General features: G+C 36.3%; 1 protein-coding gene across 1 annotated transcript; it reads left to right on the top strand.

Moving 5' to 3' along the window:
• The first annotated feature begins 1957 nt into the window (after positions 1 to 1957).
• On the top strand, positions 1958 to 4561 carry LOC127120336 (subtilisin-like protease SBT5.4). The gene has a single exon (XM_051050746.1). It carries the CDS (start codon positions 2109 to 2111, stop codon positions 4434 to 4436), a length of 2328 nt encoding a protein of 775 aa, XP_050906703.1. The 5' UTR covers positions 1958 to 2108; the 3' UTR covers positions 4437 to 4561.
• Positions 4562 to 23653: the final 19092 nt, after the last annotated feature.

Below are 23653 nucleotides of genomic sequence, written 5' to 3' on the forward strand. Positions count from 1 at the left end.
GCATCAACCATTGAGATAGTGGATGACATTAATAATTACATCACAAATCTACTTTCAGGTAACAATAATTTTGAGTACTTTAATTTCACTTACATACCTTTATACGTCTCATTTTATACATGACTTAATACTATTTTTTGTTTACTAAGGTGATGTCAAAGAATATTTTAGTAGTGATTCAGTTGATAGATATGAAGGTAATGACAATGAGACTTTCGAACAATTTTTTAAGTTGTCTAAAAACTTTTGGTCTACCAAATCACTCCTTAAAATTGAAGATTCGCACAACAATCATGTTGGTAACAAATTTGGATCAATCTGAAGAACTTTGCAATGGTACAAGTTTGACGATCACCTTACTAGCCACAATATCATCGAAGCAAAAATTATTTCAGCAAAAAAATGTTGAACACTTTTTTTAGTCAAAAAAATATCAATCACTTTCTCAATTATATATATATATATATATATATATATATATATATATATATATATATATATATATATAGAGAGAGAGAGAGAGAGAGAGAGAGAGAGAGAGAGAGAGAGAGAGAGAGAGAGAGAGAGAGAGAGAGAGAGAGAGAGAGAGAGAAGAGAGAGAGAGAGAGAGAGAGAGAGAGAGAGAGAGAGAGAGAGAGAGAGAGAGAGAGAGAGAGATTAATTACTATGCACTGTCAATGTAAAATGTTTTACACCATCTATTCATCATCATCACCCGTTTGCATTACTTTATAGATTTTTAAAGTAAAAGTCAAATTTGTTTCAACATCCAATGGCTATGATTAACCGACAGTGTAAAATCATTTTAGACTGTAAGTATGTATATATATATATATATATATATATATATATATATATATATATATATATATATATATATATATATATATATATATATATATATATATATATATATATATATATATATATATATATATATATATATATATATATATATATATATATATATATATATATATATATATATATATATATATATATATATATATATATATATATATATATATATATATATATATATATATATCATAATAATAATGTAGGTTTACTATAAAAATATAACATTTCATCATTCAAAATATTAGATATCTTTTATAATATCTACCCCTTTGATATATTTGGAATTTAATCTATTAATAGTACGGTATGATAATTGATGACAGGGCATCATTTCAGAGTTTGAAAAAAAAACATCAATTTAATAAAATTTATATAAAAATGTACATATAACCATAATAATAATAATAATGTAAGATTATTATAAAAATATAAGACTTCATTGTTCAAAATGTTCCGATAATATTCTCCCCTTTGATGAATTTGGAATTTAATCTAATAATAGTAATGTATAAAAATTGATGACGCGGCATCATTCAGAGTTTGCAAAAAAAACATCAATTTAATAAAGTTTATATGGAAATGTATATATAACTATAATAATAATAGGGTCCCTAATAATAATAATGTAAGATTAATATAAATATATAAGACTTCATCATTTAAAATGTTTGGATATGTTTTATAATCTCTCTCCATTTGATCTATTTGAAATTTAATCAATTAATAGTAAGGCATGATTATTGATGACAAGGCATCAATTTAGAGTTTACAAAAAACATCACTTTTTAATTAAAGAAAACAATTTAACTAAACCTAAAAATTAAAAATATTTATAACACTTAATCAACAGATATTAATTATAATAAAATGCATTAAATGTATTTTTATAATTTGAGATATCAGAATCACTCATCAATAGCAAGAAACATTACTTTTTTTTGTAAATATAACTCAAAATTTACAAATGATGACAATTATGTAGATACCCTATTTTATTAGTGGTTCCAAAATAATTAATTAAATAAATAATTACATTTCTTTCTAAAACGGTTCATAAATAGTGTTCAACCGCTGTTATAAAATAGTAGATCTTTTTCCACTCAATTCCTCACTTTTTCTCAACAAAAAAAGAGATCAATGTGAATGTGAATGTTCTTTCTCTCTTTCACCTATACTCTATCGTCTTCTTTTCCAATTCGCGTTTCCTTAGTTTAAACAATACTTTTTTGTGTGTGATTGAAAGCATAATGTGGTCTGCAAAACATTCATTTTTCTTGCTATTCATCACCATTCTTTTTTCTCTGTTACAATCATCTGTTTTAGCAGAGAAAAAGTCTTATATAGTGTACTTGGGATCACATGATCATGGTGAAGGAGCAACAGAAGCAGATTTTGATCGAGTTACAGACACTCATCATGAATTCCTTCAATCCTATGTTGGAAGTTACGAGAAAGCAAAAGAGTCGATGATATATTCTTACACAAGGAATATCAATGGCTTTGCTGCGATTCTCGACGAGAAAGAAGCTTCCGACATTGCAGAACATCCAAACGTTGTGTCAGTGTTGTTAAACCGAGGTAGAAAGTTACACACAACACGCTCGTGGGAATTCATGTCAATGGAACACAATGGTGTTGCAGAAACTGGATCTATCTTAAGAAAAGCTAGATATGGTGAAGATACTATTATTGGAAATCTTGATACTGGTGTATGGCCGGAAGATCCTAGCTTTGGAGATCACGGGCTTGGTCCCATTCCTTCGAGGTGGAAAGGAACTTGTCAAGGAGATGATCTTTCTATTTGCTTCCATTGCAATAGGAAGCTGATAGGAGCAAGGTACTTCAACAAAGGTTACTTGGTTGATGCAGGTCCGAATGCCAAATATAACAAAACACTCAACACTGTGAGAGACTATGAAGGTCATGGATCTCACACGTTGTCGACGCTAGGAGGAAACTTTGTTTCTGGAGCGAATGTTTTCGGGTTAGGAAATGGAACTGCGAAAGGTGGTTCTCCGAAAGCAAGAGTCGCGGCTTACAAAGTTTGCTGGCCGCCGAGTATTACAGGCGAAGAGTGTTATGAAGCTGATATCATAGCAGCTTTTGATATGGCTATTCATGATGGAGTTGATGTTCTATCTCTTTCTCTTGGTGGTGCTCCTCAAGAATATTTTGAGGATGGTCTTTCAATTGCTGCATTTCATGCCGTTAAGAAAGGTATCACTGTGATATGTTCAGGTGGAAATTCTGGACCAGAATTTGGAACTGTTACAAATATTGCACCTTGGATACTAACTGTTGCTGCAAGCACTTTAGACAGAGAGTTTTATACATTTGTTTCTCTTCTTGATGGACAAAGCTTCAAGGGAGCTAGCTTGTCGACTGCTTTGCCAGAAAACAAGTTTTATCCATTACTCAGTGCTGCTGATGCAAAACTAGATGAAGCATCTGTTCAAACTCAAAAAGCTGCTTTATGTATGAATGGAACTATTGACCCTAAGAAAGTAAGAGGCAAAATATTGGTTTGTCTGAGAGGTATTAATACAAGAATTGAAAAGGGTCTTGTTGCTTTTGAAGCTGGTGCAGTTGGAATGATTCTTTGTAATGATAAGGATAGTGGCAATGATATTACTAATGATCCTCATTTCTTGCCAACATCACATATTACTTATGAAGATGGTGTTAAGGTTTTTGAATACTTAAATTCAACCAAGAATCCACTAGGTTATATTCATCCACCCATGACAAAGTTGAACAAACAGCCTGCTCCAACCATGGCTGGTTTCTCCTCTAGAGGCCCCAACTCAATCACATCAGAGATTCTCAAGCCCGATATAACCGCGCCCGGTGTGGAAATTATTGCGGCCTATTCAGAAGGGATCGGCCCTACCGAATTGCCGATCGATAAACGCAGGGTTCCTTTCATGACAATGTCTGGAACATCCATGTCATGTCCTCATGTCGCGGGAATCGTAGGCCTTCTCAAGACTCTCCATCCTGATTGGAGTCCGTCCGCTATTAAATCTGCTATCATGACAACAGCTATGACAAGGGACAACACTGCTAGACCAATCCATGATCACATTAATGTGAAGGCAACACCATTTTCCTATGGATCAGGTCACATTCGACCGAACCGCGCCATGGATCCTGGTTTGGTCTATGAGTTGAGCATCAATGATTACCTAAACTTTCTTTGTTTCTCTGGTTATAACCATACACTGATTAAGATGTTTTCTGGTACACATTACCGTTGTGAAGATATAAACATCATGGATTTCAACTACCCTACAATTACTATACCTAAACTATATGGTTCGGTTACTTTGAGTAGGAAGGTGAAGAATGTTGGTTCAGCAGGCACATACACTGCAAAGATTCGTGCACCAGCTGGAGTTTCCATATCTTTGAAGCCTGAGAAATTGAAATTTGAGAAGATAGGTGAAGAGAAGAGTTTTAAGTTGACAGTTGAAGTTACTAGATCAGGCATGGCTACTGTGTTTGGAGGGTTAACTTGGTCAGATGGTAAACACTATGTTAGAAGTCCAATTGTAGTTGGGGGAGTGAAAGGTTAGAAGTTTAGATAATTTATTATCAAATTTATGTATGTATGGGTAAAAAAACTCTAAGGAATAAGGATGACACTATGTATGGATAAAAAAATAATTAACATATTCTAATATTATATATTATAGATCAACCTCCGTCACTTTTTCTTTTATGAATCTTCCCTTTTTTTTTCTTTTCACATTTTTGTTGTCACTTCCTCTCTCCCTGGTTCCACTCTCCCTGGTTCCACTCTTTTGTTTCTCATTTGTGTTGTTCTTGCAAATCTACTCAAACATCTTTATCGTTGCAATTTCTAAGGTAATGATATCTTTCAAAATTCTTATAAATGTGTAACTCTTTATTTCCGTTTTTTGGTTTTTGTTAATGTCTAAGTCTTTATATTGAAGATTGAAGAACATGATTTATTCAAAACATATACATCTATGTGTGATATAAAACATTTTTTCTGGTTTTTGTTAATGTCTAAGTCTTTATATTGAAGATTGAAGAACATGATTTATTCAAAACATACTACATCTATATGTGCTACAAACTTCTGATTCAATGTTTCTTAAAACATTAATTTTTCGTGTTGATATCAAGAGTCATATGGCAGCTGAATAATTTGAAATCGATGTCCAATTACTTATTGTTTGTGGTTCAGAAAAACGACTTCAGATTCGAGATTTGAAAACATTTGTTTATGGTTTTCATAAAAAAAACTCATATGTTATTCTGACTATGTTATTAGAAGTTTATTTGTTTTCTTTTAAAACTATAAACTTTCTAATGCAAAGTTTTCAGCCGCATGACACATATTCGATTTGTCAAGACCACCTATTTAATTTTGCATTCTGTGATTTTTCAGAACAACATCACACAATGTCAAGACCACCTATTATGATTTGTGAACAACATCACAAAGATGAATCTAACCCAGTCCATCTTGCATGTCTTGATGTTGTAGATGAGACACCACATCAAGAACAAGTCACAGTCACCAGCCCTGCTAAAATTGCTTAGTTTCCTAGCCAAAATCTTCACAATAACCCAGTGAATCAACCCCGTACCAAGCCTAATTTGGCTTACCCTTAAGTTAAACATTTCCATGTGTTCACAGACAAATTTAGAAATATCCAAAGCAAAAGCAGCTTTTTCATAATCTTTTCCTTTTGAATTAGACACATTTGTTCCTTCACTTCTCATACCAAAATAATTGATGAAGTCAGAGTAGGCAAACATCATAATTATATCCTTAAATATACTTTGCAAACCAGAAGTGATGTGTTCTAAATTACAATAAAAGACCTTGTAGCGGGGTATTCGTTACCATTAGAGATATTGACTAAATCCAAGGTAAACCATACAAGTCGAGTCGCCACCGCACTTCTATTTATCCAAAGGAATGGTTAGAAAGCGAACAAAAACCTAAAAGTTTTATCGAATCAAAAACTAGTAAAAATGTCAGAGATCTGGGTAAGGGGGTTGGTTATGCAATGGGAAGGTTTTAAGCACCCAAAAGATCCTAGGTACTCCTAGGGAGCCCTTTTCATAAGTGTTGTTCTAGTCTAAAGGGTGTAGGTATATCTAAAGTACTATTTACTAAAAGGAAGGTTAAAAGAAAATGACTCGCAAGGATGTCGCATTCACTGCCTACGTATCTCATCTGAATATGAGAATCAGAGTCTTCGTAGCTCGGCTACCTATGGGTTAAAGAGAAGTGTGTTGGGTAAGACGCCGCGTCTTATGCATACGTATCTCATCTGGAATGAGAATCAGAGCAAAACGTAGTTCGGCTAACTTGGGGTTAAGGATTGTCATCTGAACATGGATTTACAAAAGAGGACACCAGCTGTGTCAAAGGAGGGTGGGCAGTGTGTTCAACGTCCTAGCAGTAGGTGTCGCAGCTCGCTGAATCGAGTCTTAGGCAGTTACCTCTTTGCAATAGAACGGGCTGACATGCCACAAGATCGGAGACGCACGGAAAGTCTAAAAGTGGGGAAGCTCTGCTCTAGAGTTGTCATGCAATATGGACCTATGTGTTAGGATTTACAAAGGGGAACATCTACCTAATGTTAGCATGCAAAGAATAGGGGAATTCTACCTATGTTATCATACAAAGGGTTCTACCTAATGGGTGCTACCTAAACGGAACAAGAGTCGACGGATGGAGCGCGAAGAGGAGTTACGGATAAGGGTAGATGGCGATGCCAGAGGCAATCGACTTACAGGTAGATGGCGATGCCTGAGGCAATCGACTTACAAGAGGATGGATGAATGCGTGCTGGTTCTGTTAAGTTTTGAAAATGATTACTCAACGTTGGATCGAGCTTTTGATCTTATTTTGAAATGGTTATCGGATGTTCGTTTTAATTCTTGTATTAACAGGTGACTAAAGAAATAAATAAATAAATATTATACACTTTATGGTATAGGGATACATTTGTTATGAATGGGGATTGTTCATGGCAAACAAACAATAAGAATATATGCCTCATACATCATACAAGTAGGCAACAATTATCAATCAGATCGGATAAATAAACAATATATAATCAAACCAAAGAATCAAATAATGGAGCATTTAAACAATGTATGGGAGTATGAACATGTTAAATAATCAAGCAATAGAAAGCATGAATGAGAGAAACAAGTATAAAAGATAACAGATGAATCAAACAGATGAAAATATACACACGAAGGGTCCACTGAATAATTTAATCAGAAAATGAGGTAAGGACCAAATAAAATCAAGGTAAAAGACCTCTAATACATGGCATATGAGATGAACAAGGGAGGATCAAAAGATCTCTTCAATTGCCATAAGCAATCCCTAAGTCAAACATCGATCATAAGTAACTTTTCCAATTCCTGATTAAATGATGAATCCATGATCCAACCTTGATCAAATTTCACATGTAGGATCACCTAGGCCTGTATTTTGAGATTCCACTCTCAAAATGCCAGGAGTTGCCTTTTTTGGCCCCACAGTTGACTTTTCCCAAACTGTCTGATTCCCGATTCCATTGATCAATTGAAGCACTTCTAGCTCAAATAAAGAGCTGATTTTTTGTATGTAGACCCTTGTGGACATATGGAGGTCCATGGAAAAGATTTTCACCCAAAGAATCAGAAATAAACTGATTTTATACCAAACCCTAGTTTTAGGGCAAAATGATCAAGAACTGATTGCACTAATTGCCAATGGATCTTTCTGAGATAATTGTGAATCTTCCTAGGCCAAGATGCCTCTCTAATCATGACACGGATGAGCTCCTCTACTTCCAACCAAACATTTCCTGTTGCAGGTAGCCATGAAACCCTAATTTCTGATTAAATCCAGATGAACACTCTGATAACTTTGAATCCTTCACTGATGAACTGAGGACCATAATAAGATACTTGGACCCCCCTGAGACCCTTGAGACTTGTATACTTAGAAAATGAAGTCCAATTCTCAATCTTGCTTTGTGTGGGCTCCTTCTGTTAAGGAGTGATCAATCAAAACCTGATCTCCATGTCACTAATGCAGTATGCAATGAGTATGACCTAATATGATGCTAATGAAGTGTAAAACATAATCCCATGCTTCCAGGAAAAATGAAGGGTAAATTTTGGGGTATTACAGGCCTTGACATAATCAGGGTTGTATTTCTGATTCTTACCAATGAATGTCAATAAATTGTTGTTAGCGAGTGGTTTCAAAAATTTGGTTTTCAACTCATTCTCAGCAGAGCTAATCATATAATACTTAGGTCTACTTCTTTGTAAAGGAAATTATCGATGTACTTTTGCAAACTATCCTCAAGTAAGAGATGGGTAGCTTTACCACATAGCTTGGCTGGAGAAGATGGACTTGTATCAGATGATCGCTTGGCTTTTTTACTCAAGACACCACATGTAGATCTTTGCTTGCTTGTACTTTGGTTCTGGATCTTTTTGGAATGGGTGGAGGTGAATCAGATTCAACAACTTATTGTTTGCCCCCTTTGCTTGTCAGTTCTAACACGGTTACCATGGCCATGAGTCATGATGACGACAAATGATAATAGGTGATGAGTGATGTAATGAGATGATAGATGATGATAGATGATGATATATGATGAGTGATGTAATAAGATGATAAATGATGATAGGTGATGAGTGATGTAATGAGATGATAAATGATGAGTGAAAAAAACTTTAGTGTTGCCTAAATTTTAGGGCTTGATAATAAAAGAAAAGATGATGAAATGAAGTTTGAAAGAAAACTGAAAAGAGGTAAGAGTAAAATGAAATGTGTAACCCTTCAATTTTTATTCGTATCAGGACTTTCAAGTCTACAATATGATTCAGATCAAATTGAGCAGATTTGAAACCCATAAAAAGTGTTTCGAATCACGGGCTAAGTGTAAAGATTTTGATTTGAATAAAAATCAAACGTCTCAAGTCCCAAGAATTTGATTCGGATCACAGGTTTAGTTTAAAACCAATTATTCGAATCAGAAGACCAAAAAATCTAAGGAAAGTGAGACCGTTACACTAACCAAAATATCCTTTTTTTTTTAAAAACTTTTATGTGGATGAGAAAAACATGTTATGTTATGAAAAAAATATGAGTCATTTTATAGTGTAAATGCCAAAATGGATTTTTAATGCAAATGCGTTTTAATATAAATGCACAAATTCCTTTTAATGTATGAAAGAAAGGAGAGAAAAAATGAATATGCATGAATGTATGAGTGATGCATATGAATGTAATGAACGAACGACATAAATGATAAACCAATGCATTGAATGATTCAGTAATTAATGAATGTACAAACATAGCACAAACACAAACATATATAAATCAAACAACAAACATAGGTAACACAATAAATACTCCAATACATACACAAAATAATTAAAGGAGGGTTGGAACGATCATACCAATTTGGACGAACTAAGCTTAACTTGCTGATAATGATACCAAATTGAAATCAACAACAAGAATATTCATAAGATCTAAACAAGAACAGTAAAATACAAATTGGATAAAGATCCTCTTGAACGTCTGAAGGGCATTATCAGACTCTCCTTCATAAGGCTTCAGATAAACTTGAAACGACAATACTATGATCATTAATGATTAACATAACTTATCAATCCCGAATCACTGATTCAACTCTTGGACAATTGATAAGAACGTCATGTAAATTCCTTGAATCTTTTTTAGATAGTTGAAACTTCAGAGAATCATTTCCAATAGTCACAAAAACTATCTTCATATTCTTTTGCACAACGACCTTGGAAGATTAGGTCACAAGAATATGCATTTGTTTCTAATTCATTTTCTCATAATACTTTTCAGCATATTGTAGTGAATGCATATTAGGATCAATCTTGGACAACCTTTAAGAAACAATGTCACAAACAAGTTGTACATATCTCAAAAAACTTGTTAATTCAACCCTGGATGAGTCAACACTTAGAGAACATTTTAAATATAATTAATGCCTTAAAGAAAACCTAGTAAAGTTTTACTTTGAAATAATCTATGTAATACATTATACGAGAATGATCAATCATAAGTAATTCAATGTAATTGCATGGGGATTCATTGAATTGCATAATCTTCTATAACATTTAAGAAAACTCGTATGAGATCGTAGGAACCATATTCTTAACTTTTGGAGTCACTAGACTTTGATCAAAAGCCGAGCTCTGATACCAATTGTTGGGTGAGAATATGGAAACAACAAAGTCTAGAAGGGGGATTGAATAGACCCAAAATCATATTAGACAACTTAAAAACTTTTAGGTTCCATAAAATGAAATTGGAGATTTTAGAAAGCGAAGAAATGATACAAGTTGCATGAATTAATCCATAAGAGAACATATAAAAATAATCATTTCTAGTACAAGTCATTTACATGACATACAAAGCCACTTGCAAATGAAGTAATTTAAAAACACATTACTTAGAAGATCTTAACAATGCATAATTAACTTCTTGATGGTTCCTTAGAATTGATATACCACATACTTAAGCTTATACATTGAAACACTATAAGCAATATCTAGTATACATGGTATACAATCTATGCAAATGCAAACATGTAGTAGAAAATATGAGATGAATGAATGTTTCAAAAGTAAAAGGATAGAGAAAGAGAAAGATACACAAAGATATATAGTTCTTCGATATTCGTCCTCGCTTTGCTTACATGCACTTTTCAATGTATAATGCCATCGAAACATAATCACGATCTTCCACTATGCTAAAAATATGATTACATCATTTTGATTACAAGGAACTATCACACAATAATTACATTTGATGAAGAAGGCCCTAAACTACTAACATAAAACAAGATCCCACATGATCTTGATCCAATAACCTCGTTATCCATAATAACCTTCTCCAAGTATTCGTATATGGAAATCCACCTAATCCCACTGATTTCTTGTCTGAGCGATCACCCTTAACTGAGCGTATATTGGACAACTCCCAACTTTGTCTTCTAGTAATCTTTCTCCAACGCCACCAAAGAAGGATAACTTCCAACTCCTCTTTCCGGACCGTTGATACTTGATTATGCCAAAGTCTTCCATAGACTATAGTGGAAATTCTTATCATATTAGATAACATTTCAATCCTAAACTGCACTCAAGAAGAGGTACTTGCACTTGTTACAAATAAAAAACCTACTACACACAAGGAAAGACACTAAGGATGAAGATGGTGAATAGTGTCAGATAATCTCAACAACAACTGACACTATAATTGATTAGTCAAGTAACTCAATTTTGATGAAACATGAACACACACATAAGGTTCAAACAAGTTTCTAGATAAATGGGTCTTGGTTCTTGAAAGTCATTAAGAGCTTGATCAAAACCTCAATAAGATCTGAACAACTCATTCTAAAAAACACATAAAATAACAACACAAATTGCACAATCAAGATGCAACAAAAAACTGATAGAAAATTTACATGGGTTCAATATCAGAGATTGATGTTTGGTGAAGAAGAGAGAAGAATGGTGTAAAGATGAACACACTAAAGATAAGATAACAAAAATCACTATTTTTTCCTCTATGAAAAATCATAGATTTCCACACTTATTACTGTAATCAAAATAAACAAGCATTTAAATGAGTGATGTAAATTGGGTTTTTATGGTTTGATTCGAATCAAGAAGGAAATTTGATTCGAATCAATCTGGACAGAACCAAAAATAGTTTCTTTTCCAGGCATGTGATTCAAATCATTATTTGTACTTGATTCGAATCAAATGGGGTTCTGATTCGAATCATGTTCAAAATTTGATATGAATCAAATAATCCAGAATATAATTCCAATTTTCAACAGGTGAATGATTTGAATCAGATGTTACGCATGATCAGAATCAATTACCAGATGCATCAAAATTCAAATGTTCTAACTTGTGATTCAAGCTACTTATGTGGAAGTGACAAAGCAGTAACTTTCATATGCTTAAAAAGGAAATAGCCAACAAGGATCAACTGATACAATATGAAATGCAAAGGGGTCTTAGTGGTACAGTTACATAACCAAACAATTACAACAATTGGAAAGATATATTTCAATCACATGAATGAATTGAAATATCATACAAATCACAAATGCGCAATGAAAAAAGATGAAGGATTTCCATGATGTTTCTCTCATGTTCCTAATGACATTCTTGGAGAAGAACAAACTAGTTTTTTCATTACTCACCTCTTGACTAGACATGCAATAGAAAAGATGAAGGATTTCCATGATGTTGAGTACAAGTGTGAGTTGGAAGTCCCACATTACTTTAAAAAATGGAGGTTGGGCACTTCATAAGTGAGAGGACACATGCACCTATCACCTTAAGATTTTTGGTGAATATGTGGTGTCTCTCTCACTTGTATGTTGCTCTTGACCCAATGTAGGTGCTCCTCATGATGACCCAATAGTGGTATCATTTGATGGTTCAGGAAAGGGACCGGCTCCTTATATCGAAAGTCTTCCGGACAATGTGGTGGTCAGGCGGCGTGTTCCATTATAGTGCCCATAACGATGATACAAGTGTATGTGAATGAAAGAGCTTCCAATTGAGGAGGAGCATAGTTGGTGGACTCACGCTTGAGGGGAAGATTGTTGTGTACAAGCGTGAGTTGGAAGTCCCACATTGCTTAGAAAAGTGAACGTTGAGCACTTTATATGTTAGAGGACACATACATCTATCATCTTAAGATTTTAGGTGAATATGTGGTGTCTCTTTCACTTATGTGTTTCTCTTGATCCAATATGGATGCTCCTCATGATGATCCAACACATGACATGGTTAATTTTGTTTATTCGTAGCCTCACTAAATAAAAAGAGAGCATCAGCAACCAAATGAGAATAATTGGACCATTTCTCTCAAAATGAAAAGTATTCCACTTCCCATCTTCAACTAACATGCAAAGATAGGCGGGAAAGTTTAGCTATGCCCAAAACAAACAAATAAGGATAAATAGAATCACCTTATCGGGATATCACATTCGGGACAAAAATAATCATTTCTTGCACCATTACACTTGACATTGATTTTAAAACTAGTAACATAGTAACAACATGCATAATAACATTCACCATACAATTAGGTAACTTTATACCTGATATAATCCTCTAAATAAAATTCCAACTGAGCTTGTCATAAACTTTCGATAAATCTACTTTAATATCAAAATAGTCTTTCTTTCTTATCATCTTATTCATACTATGCACCATCTTCCCGAAAACAATGATAATTTCATGAATATTTCTGCCTAGAACAAATAGAACAAATCTATTTTGAGATAGTGACACCAGTTTTAGAATGCATTGTTTTAATCTCTCAACAAATGTGATTTTAATTCTGATTAGTATACATTCACCTAAATTGTCATTTATAATAAAACTTCTATATATAATATGTTAATATAATAATATAGTAACATTAATACAAATAAAATTGGCTTCATCATTCAAAATTACTACGTGGCATCATTTCAGTGCAAACAAAAAAAATTAATTTGTGAAATTTACGAAAGAGAAATATATAAAATCATTAAAATAAGAGATATTACAATAAATTAAATTAAATATATTATGATTATTCAAGATATTATGCACGAAGGAATCAGTTTCAACCAAGGGTGTGTTCAATGGTTGGAACTTGGAATTAATGTGCAAGCTCAATGGCCTTGAATACTCTTGACATCTCAGTATAGAAAGCATTATGAGACCCTAGGTTTTCTGCAAAACCACCAATGAACTCATCCTGATGATTTCTGAACAACCATCCACATGTTGAGGTGGTGGAGTTGGAGGCCTCATCAGTGTTGGCCTTAACCCAGTTTCCAATTGGAGGCACCCAAAGAACTTCCTTTACATAATGGCTCTATGAGGATGGACCTCCACACCAAAAAATTTTGAGGATCTTGTAGTCAAACATTGATGAATGGAAAGTCTATTTGGTTCTTTTTCCTAAGATGTAGACACTAGCTTTTATTGTTGTTATTACATTCTTCCAACTGATATCTTATCATGAAACCCTGCCAGGTTCTTACAGCTCCATATCGAGCTCGAGATATTTATCAGAGAAGCTTGAATCACAACTCTCCACAGTAGAGACCATTTCCTGTCCCACAACCTCCAGATATCATCAATATAATTGAAATGCATCCGCAGATTGATTACCTCGGAAAACCAAGACCAATTGTTTGTAGCAAAGGCAAACTAAAAGAAAATATAGAAAGAAGATTCTTATACCGATGTACAAGCTACAAATGGAAGGCATACTACAGCCTCTTCTTTTCAAATTCTCATAGCAGGGAGCTTGTAATGCATAATTCTCCCAGCAACCAAAGGTTTAGATGGAGGAATATCCCTACTCCAGATTAATTTAGCCAATGAGGTTGAGAACTCACCTTAGTTTTGAATGAGAATGCTTCCTTGAGGGACAAGTTACCAAAGTCTATACCTATCCAAATTAGATTGTTTGGTTTGTCCTCTAAAGGAATCACAACACGACCAATGAGAAATCTCATGGCAGGGAAATGATTAGCTATTTCTTGAGGGATCATCCATTGATGATTTTGAATAAACATGTCAATTCTGTCACTATGAGACTGGTGCTGAGCACTTAGGATACTCAATAACTCCACAAAACTTTGTTCACCACACCATTTATCCAACCAGAAGTTGGTGACATCCCCATTACCAATCAAACTAATGGTGTCAGCCTTTGCCACATGAAACTTAGGTGTTAAACCATTCCAAAGTGAAGAAAAAACATATGATATTTGATGCAACTGATACCTCTAAGCACCCTTTTTCTAAGGATCAAAGCACACTCCTCCTTTGATTTTAACATATCCCACCACATTTTTAGATTAGAGGCCTCATTCAAAGTTGGGAGGGATCTTATTCCTAAACCACCTTCCTTGTGAGGTCTGCAAGTTTTATCCCAGGCCACAATCACCATTTTCCTATGCTCAGAATCTCCAGACTAGATAAAGTTCTTGATCCACTTCTCCACTTCTTTTATCAAAGAGACATGTCAATTATAAGTAGTGATTGAATAAACCATCATACTATAAATGACATACCTTACAAGCTAAATCCTGCCAGCTATAGACAACAAGAAAGACTTCCAAAACGTAAGTTAAATCTTTTAATTCTTCTCTTCTCAAATTCTCTCAGCTTCAATTAACACTTCTTTTCTCAAACTTCTTTTTGCCTCCATTACACACCTTCAAAAAATTTCATAATCTAGTTTCTCTATTCTCCATTTTTGAAGATTTAAGTTTCACTAAATCAGAATTTAATTCAATTTGCTTTCATCTTCCATTTATAAAGGTTATTATATCAGCTACTTGTTTAGAATTATATAATTGTGTGTGCGCGTACGAGCATGCGTGTGTGTGTTAAAATCCGATTTAATAAATTAATTTTTTATAGTTTTATATTTATGAGAGTCCCAAATTTAGGGGCGACTTTGGGGTTCTCGCCCAAGTCGATTTTTCCCAAGTGACATCATCACAGAGCATGGGGGCTTGCCCTTGGGACATATGATGTGTATACTACCTTTATATTTAATTGGTCATATGAGAAGGATTCATACCACGACTTCGTGGAAAATAGGTAGTCAATAATCTCTCCTAGTATTGAGGGAGCGGATGCGACCTCTAAGGATTTCCTAAACCCTAGGTGAAAGAGGCCTCGATATATACTTCTCCCCCAGCGGGAGAAGGGGGACATATCATAACTTACACACTCAACACCCAAAGCCACACGCTTGTATACAGAGCCTCTCACCTCACGTGAGAATGATCTGTAAAGCACCATAAACACTTCCACACAGGGATTCTCGCCACTGTGAGCAAGCCCTAACCATCCCTAACTGTTATAAAGCTACTAAGACCTTTGAGTACCCCTCCCTTGCAGGGGTAACATGCACACATGTACTTTTTGACCAGTACAATGGCGCTCACCGTGGGGCCCTAGTAAAATTAACCACCTTCTTCATCACAATCACCTTACTCACTATTATCCTCCACTCCTACACCTAGCCACCCTCTACCATGTATAATAGGAGAACTCTATCCCCTACACCAGAAGGTTCCAGTGGTAGCAGTGATGTCGACACCCTGGCGAAGATGCATGTCGCTATAGACGAACTACGCCGTTAGTAATCAAACAATATAAGATAATTCCCATAACATTAGATAGCTCAATTAGAAGTTCAATCCCCTAGAGGATAGGAGTGCTAGATTCCTAGCCACTCTTAGACTAGATATGGGGAGCACTTGTCCCTGAGGGAATCAAACCTACCTCTTTGGCCAAGTTTGATGGGCGTAGTGATCCTTATGAACATGCTCCTCAATCATCACATAGATGGCCATAACTAGAGTGCTCGACTCTCTGAAGTGCAAGTTACATTCTGGAACTTTCGGGCACGCCGATCTACGATGGTATATGAGTCTACATCGTGCCTCGATCGTCAGCTATCCGGAGCCAATAAAGAAAATTGTTCACCAGTTCGCTACTAGCCATCATATGAAGATGTCCACAACCATCCAGTTCAATATATAACATAGTACATCAGAGTTGCTGAGGGACTATCTCTCCTGGTTTAATGAAGCCATCATCAAGGTTGTCCCACCAAACCAAGAAATATTTATGTGGGTGTTCCAAAATGGACTCAAGGCAAGACACTCCAACGAATATCTCACCTAGAAGCCATCACTTTCGTTGGTCGAGGTGAGAAACACTGAGAAGAAGGCGCGAGACGTCAAAGAGCATTTTCCCAGCGCCAAAGGTTCGCACCACCAGAGGAAGAGTAATTATACCTCTCCCATTAGAGACAATAATTCAATCAAGAGAGTAGGAAAGACGACAGAGAATTTCACGCTCCTGAACACTCGTCACGAAAATATCTGGCGCGAGGTTTTTCACCCACACAACATCCCTACATCGCCTACTCCAAAGGAGGACATATTGGGCTCTGATCCAGGTAGGGTTTGCAAGTTCCATAAAGTTAAGGAACACCATAATGAGGATTGTTACCAACTCAAGAAAGAAATCGAGAGGTTAATCCAGGAGGGACACCTCAAAAAATATGTGAAGTGTGACTCCTCCCATGGGTCAGACATGTCCAACTCGCGAGGGAGAGATGATGTGGGAAGCTACATTCCCAAAAAATTAAAGGAGACATCCCAAGGCGAAGGCATTAAAGTTATGCGCCACACGCTCAATACTATAACATGAAGATTCTTCTGGTGCAAGGAGACTAGCTATACTTGTAGATGGTACGCTCTCTAAATTTTGATTATAGAAGACCTCCCCGATGTTGAAGGAAAAGGCAAGAAAAAAGATCTAGAAGCCATAATCACCTTCTCTGAAAAAGATGTAGCTGACATCCACCCTCACAACGATAACCCCATGGTCATCATTGTCAGATGTGATGAATGGGAGATCAAAAGAGTCCTTGTGGACCAAGGAACTTTTGTAGACATTCTGTATTGGGAGGCGTTTGATAGACTCCACCTCAACCCAAAGGACTTAAAACCCTTCAAGGGATCGTTGGTTGTATTCTCTGGAGAGCAGGAGCAAGTAAAAAGGATACATCACAATAAATACCACATTTGGAGAGCAGGTCTAGTCCAAAGAATTAAAGGTTAGGTATTTGGTTATTGATGCCCCCTCTTCTTATAATATGATTATAGAGCAATCTACTTTTAACCAACTGGGTATCACTTTGTCTAATTTGTATTTGTGCATGAAGTACCCGCTCTATGATGGGTTAGTGGGAGTTATCCAAGGAGATTAGGAGATCGCCAGAAAATGTTATGTAAAGAGCCTCAAGCAAAGAAGGGTTCGCACTTTAGGCGTAAAAACTAGGAAAGAGGGTTCAGGATAAAAGGCGACATGGGAAACTTGGCAAGGCGGTGAGGCTCCTCCTCAAACTAGTGAGGACACTAAGGATTAAAGGCCCAAAAATAATGCCATGCCTGCATTATTGTCGTTTATTTTTTCTTTACTACTAATCAGTTATGTTATTGGTAATTTTTATAAGCAAGTATCATATATATGCGGTTTGTAAGGACATGTTGTTTTATAGGGTGAACTCTTCTCTCTCTGTGCTTTACATAAGGAGAGGGATCCATCATATATGCCTTTCATTTTATTATTTCAGAGGGTCTGTGTGTTGCTGGTTATTCCCTTTTTGCATGAGATTTATAAGATAGGGAGAAGATTGCCATAGAGGCGATCAAAACTATGGATCCCTTAGTGAGATCCTTTTCTCCGTATGAGGTGATAAAGATGATGAATGCCTAAGTGGGATCCTTGTCGCCCTTTGAGGTAATTAAAACACTAGATCCCTAAGTGGGATCCTTGCCGCACTATGATGTGATTAAAATGTTAGATCCCTATATGGGATCCTTTTCGCCCTATGAGGCGATTGTTAGATCCCTAAGTAGGTTCCTTGCCTCTATGTAAGGCTATCAAAATATTGGGTCCCTAAGTGATATCCTTGCATCCCTATGAGGCGATCAAAATATTGGATCCCTAAGTAGGATCCTCGTCACCCTATGAGGCGATCAAGATGCTAGATCCCTAAGGGGATCCTTTCCGCCCCGTGAGGTGATCAAACTGCTGGATTCCTAAGTGGGATCCTTTCTGCCATATGAGGCGATCAAAATGTTGAATCCCTAAGTGGGATCCATTTCTCCATATAGACAACTAAATCGATGGATCCCTAAGTGGGATCCTTGCCGCCCTATTGTAGCACCTCAAATTTGCACCTACCCTTTGTACATACATTCTCATATTAGGTCATAGCATTAACATAGTCCACTGCATAACATTGCATTGTCCCTTTGCCCAAGTGCAAGTCCAACTGACAAATTAGGTCAAACTGGTCAGGAGATCAGTCAATCAAGCAAGCAAGTGCAAATTTCATTGAGACAAGGCCCTAGGGTTGGTCCAACATGTTCACATGACCTAGGGGTCCTTTTGAAGTGATTTGGTCAAGGATTGGGTGCTCAGAAGTCATCAGTCATTGTTCAGTCCATCAGAAGCCCTAGAAAGTCAACTATGGTCAACTATGGTCAACTGTGCTTGATTTTATGGATTTGAAGGTGGGAGGTGGTTTGAAAGGCTTCATTCATGTCCATACAAGTCTCATTTGACATTTCAAAGATCAAGATTGGAGAAAATAAAGTCAGACAAGAAGTTTCCTAAAATAGTAAGTTGACCTGTAATTGGAAATTGCCAAAAATAGAAAGTTTTTCTCCTCAAATTTACATCATCATACAAGCTTCAAATGAAATTTTGTCCAACATGAAATCATTCTCATTTCCAAAAAGTCCAAGAACACTCATTTCTCATTTATGGTTGGCAAGTTATGATCAAATCATTCTCAGATTTTTTGAACTTCAAAGTGGCATATCTTCCAAACCATTTGGCCAAATTGGGTGGGGTTTTTTGCTACAAGTCATATTTGATGTGCTCTATCCAAATCTTTCATCACAATTCAACAAAAATCTTTCATTCAAAATGGCCTTTTTCCAAGTGCATGAATTAAAAAAGGGGTGAGTTGAAAAATGGACTTTCAAATAAATCATTTCCAATGCATTATACCAATTACAATTGTTCAGAAATCATATTTTGGATTTGCTTGAGCCCAATTTCGTGCATTAACATGCACCCCATGCATTTTGGTGGGTTTTAGCAAATTGTCAAAAACATTTCATTTAAGCCAAATTCACTTACCATTACACTAACCATGTTTAAACCTTATTAATCAGAGTATATATGGCATTGTTTCTGACTAAAACCCTAGCCACTATTCACCAAAACAGAAAACTTCATTTGCTCTCAAAAATTCTCATTCTTCACTTGAACTTTTTTCTGAAAAATTGCAAAGAACTTGTGCTACTGTGCATTATACCACCATCTGCCAACATTCTTGGAGCCATTGCAAGCACTAAAACACAACTGTAGAGCCATTCCAAGTACTGTTCTATTGAAGCATCTCACATGGCCGTTCCAATTTTGAGCTGAATCGTGCCAGCTGGGCTTCAAGTCTTGCTTCTATTCACCAATACCAACCTCCATACGCATCTGTTTCAGCTTGTTGTGGCCAAAGGACCCACGAATTCACACTGCCCTTCAAACAAGGTAAGATTTCGAACCACACTTTTGTCCAAATCACGTAGTGCATCTTGTAGATCTTTTTACCATGAATGTACTGAGCTTTAAATCGTGGAAAATGGCTAGGTATTGAGAGAGAAACATGGAATTTAAGTTTGGTTGTCAAATATGTTTGTGCATGGTTCTTTCTTGATAGCTCGATCTAGTGAAAAATAGGGTTGGATTTGTGTTGTACGTGTTGAGATGGTTTGATTGGTATGCTGGATTCCAATTTCTGGGAATTTTGTTCTTCGTGATGAAGAACACGTTACTGTAGCTTGAAAAACCCTAAAAATCATTGCCCAGAATTCTGTTTGATCGCGTTTGGCCAAGCTTTGCATGAGAGTTACTGTTCCATTGCCATGAGCCAGTAAGAGGACGACACCTCCTTAAGTGAAACGCAGAGTTTCACTTAAGGGACCCCAATATTGCGAAATTGCCACTGCCGTTTATATTATTTAATTAATTCATTTTCTTTCTCAATTTTTATTTCATTTTGCATGGCCATCTTCAAAAATTCATAAGTTCCTCAATTTTAATCCAATTTTAATGGGATTTTTTGTGGAATGCTCCTCTTGACCTCTAGTTTTTTATGGTGTTTTTTCCAGATTTTTTGCACGAGTGGATTTTAAAATGTGCTAGGGTTTGTTCATGTTGTCCATTTTGTGTATGTCTTGCCAAATTGTTTGTGAAATGATGATACATGATCCAATGCCTCTCAAAATTTTTGTGCTTAAACTAGACATGTTCATGGTGATTTTGGTGTAGAGTTTGTAATTTTATCATTGCTGGTTGTGGAGTTATGATTTTTTGAATAGGGGTGTGACAATTTGTGTCACACCATGCATGTCCAACTTCATGATTTTAATTACCATGCTTAATGAACTCAAAATGGTTTGGATTTTTGCATGAATACACTTGTGCATGTTTAGAATGTGTGTGAAGTTTTCTGGAATTGTTGAATGCATTTCCTATTTGATTGATAATTTCTCCCCTGTTTGACCAAATTGTTGACTTTTGTGACACATGATGCCATATGATTTGTGAAATTCTCATACATTATTGGATGGACTTGAAATTTGACATGTGAATCGTAGACATCTTAAAGTTTACCATGGTTTTAGTCCCATTCATTTATCATATGTTGTTTCTGTTTTATGATTAATTGAAGTTGGTGCATGTTTTGATGCTTTGAATGAGTATGCTTGAACTTGCCTTGCCTTTCTGAATTTAATTTCCCTACTTCCTTTGATCCAAATGAGCTGAAATTTGGTATGCCTATCATGTTGTGGATGATGTTTGACCATGATTTATTTGAGGAATTTTTGAAATGTTTATGATTGGATTTGAGTTGAGTCATTCTGTTGACTTCTTTGAGGTTCTATTTGCCATGCTTTGATCTAATATGTTTGTGAAATGATAATGATGAATGATATGATTGTGAAACCACTTGGGTTTGTTTCTTGATTGATTTGTCTTGACTTTGGACACTTGTCCCTTGCTGTTTTAAACTTTTTATCTCCTTTTGACCCTAGGCTTGTCCTAGTGGTCTTGTCACTCATGTTTAAGCTTGGTTTTTCAGGTTAAGCAACAAATGCTTCAAAGAGATCAATACAAGTTCAATGAGTTTGATTGTTTATCATGAACTAACTTGTTTGTTTTGTAGGTTGCTTAGCTCACTTGTTATGAGCTTGTTGCTTTGCACATATGCTTGACTGTATTGTCTGTTGGTTTATGCTGTTTGTTTTAACTTTGTGTCTGGTATACTAATTGTGCTTGACTGATTTCAGGTACTTTAGTTGCTATTAGTTCCTTGTGAACTTTTCTTTGCTTTGCTTGATAAGCAATTTGCATTGAGGTATAATTTCCTTACTCCATGTAGTCTGGAAGACCTGGCCTGTTACTTGGCCAGGCACCTGTCTGAAGTCCTCCTTAAGAGGCAACGTTTGTGTTTGTTTACATTTGTCCTTGCACATATTCAAAGACCTCCTAAGTGAAGAGGTATTGGCAGATATGAGGGATGTGCAATCCATCCCCTGCTATTCTGTGTGTCATCTGCTTTGCTCACACCACTGTGTTGATGCATTGCAGATATTACCCCAAGATCATTGTACATTGTGTCAGTCATATGTGTAGAAGGGTTCCCACTTTCTGAACCCACACATTCTTGTCTTAAGCTCTCCCAGGCCAGGGATAAGAGCTGTGAAGTCTCATCTTCACTCACCTTTCATCAGCTTCACCCTAACTCTCAATGTTAGGGTTAAGAGCTAACACTACCCAGTTACAGTGGTTTGTTTGTTGAGGTTGATATGACCCCTCAACTAAAACCTAACCTTGTTTGAGCCCATTGCTTGCGTATAGTGTGTGTTACTTGTGCTTGTGTGTTGGCTTTAGCTTGCTTCCTGTGCAAGTTAGGTTTAGTTTGGCTTGCTTCCTGTGCAAGTTAGGTTTAGTTTGGCTTGCTTCCTGTGCAAGTCATGTTTAGGATAGGCTTGCTTCCTGTGCAAGTTAGCTAGAAACCTTAACTTAGGGATGAATTTGCATGATAACATCTAGGCTCGAGTCGTAGTCTCCCTAGTTGTGTCTCCCTCTGTTATCTGGTTAGGCTAGTCTTGTGACCCTCCGTAGGGGAACTACGTCTCCCTGATCCTCATACCAGATGAGGTACGTAGGCAGGAGATGAGCTGATCTCTCCGGGCGCCTTTTCTTTTCTTTTTTAACCTTTGTGTCTCCACACTCTTTGTGTGTGTTCGGTTCGGATGCTGATGTAAGTCCAGTGATTGGCATTCAGGCTCCACGTTTGCCTTTGCCTGTGTTTGTTTGTGTGCGTGTTAGCCGAGCTACGAATGCTCTAATTCTCCTTCGTCCAAGGAGATACGTATGCATAGGATGCGATATCCTAGCGAGCATGTGTCGTTTCCCCAGTCCGAACTACTTAGACTCTGATGTCTATGCTTGATAGACTAGGTAGGCCCAGGATGCGATATCCTGCCGAGTCAGTCTTGTCTGTTTTCTTGTGTCTCTTTCAGCTAGTGTATGTGTGTTTGAGCAGTGTTTTTTAGCAACCATTTTCCTTCCTATTGTGCGTGGATCCCGTCGAGTACGACGGATGCGTAGGGGTGCTAATACCTTCCCTTCGCATAACCGACTCCCGATCCCATTCTCTTTGGTCGCGAGACCATGTCTTTTCCAGGTTTACTCTGAGTGTTTCCTTTCCCTCTTTTGGGATAAATAACGCACGGTGGCGGCTCTGTTGTTCTTGTTTTCCCGCCGGTTTTTCGCGTAATGCGACACCTATGCGGCGATTAAAATGTTGGATCGCTTAGTGGAATCCTTGTTACCTTATGAGGCGATCAAAATGTTGGATCCCTAAGTGGAACCCTTATTTTCCTTAGACGTAATCAAATCATTGAACTCTCTCAAGCGGTCCTTACTACCCCCTTACAAGGGAAGAGAAAGGCATAAGCTCCCCTTTGTAAGAGCATGATAATAATAAATACCCCCAATTAAGGGTCGGAAAAATAATCACACATGAATGTCAAGGGAAGGAAAATAATAT

This window comes from Lathyrus oleraceus, chromosome 2 (genome assembly GCF_024323335.1).
Source record: "Lathyrus oleraceus cultivar Zhongwan6 chromosome 2, CAAS_Psat_ZW6_1.0, whole genome shotgun sequence".
Classification (NCBI taxonomy): Eukaryota; Viridiplantae; Streptophyta; class Magnoliopsida; order Fabales; family Fabaceae; genus Lathyrus; species Lathyrus oleraceus.

Bases quoted from the DNA above. Each gene is read 5' to 3' on its own strand.
- LOC127120336 (XM_051050746.1), top strand. From the start codon at position 2,109: ATGTGGTCTGCAAAACATTCATTTTTCTTGCTATTCATCACCATTCTT.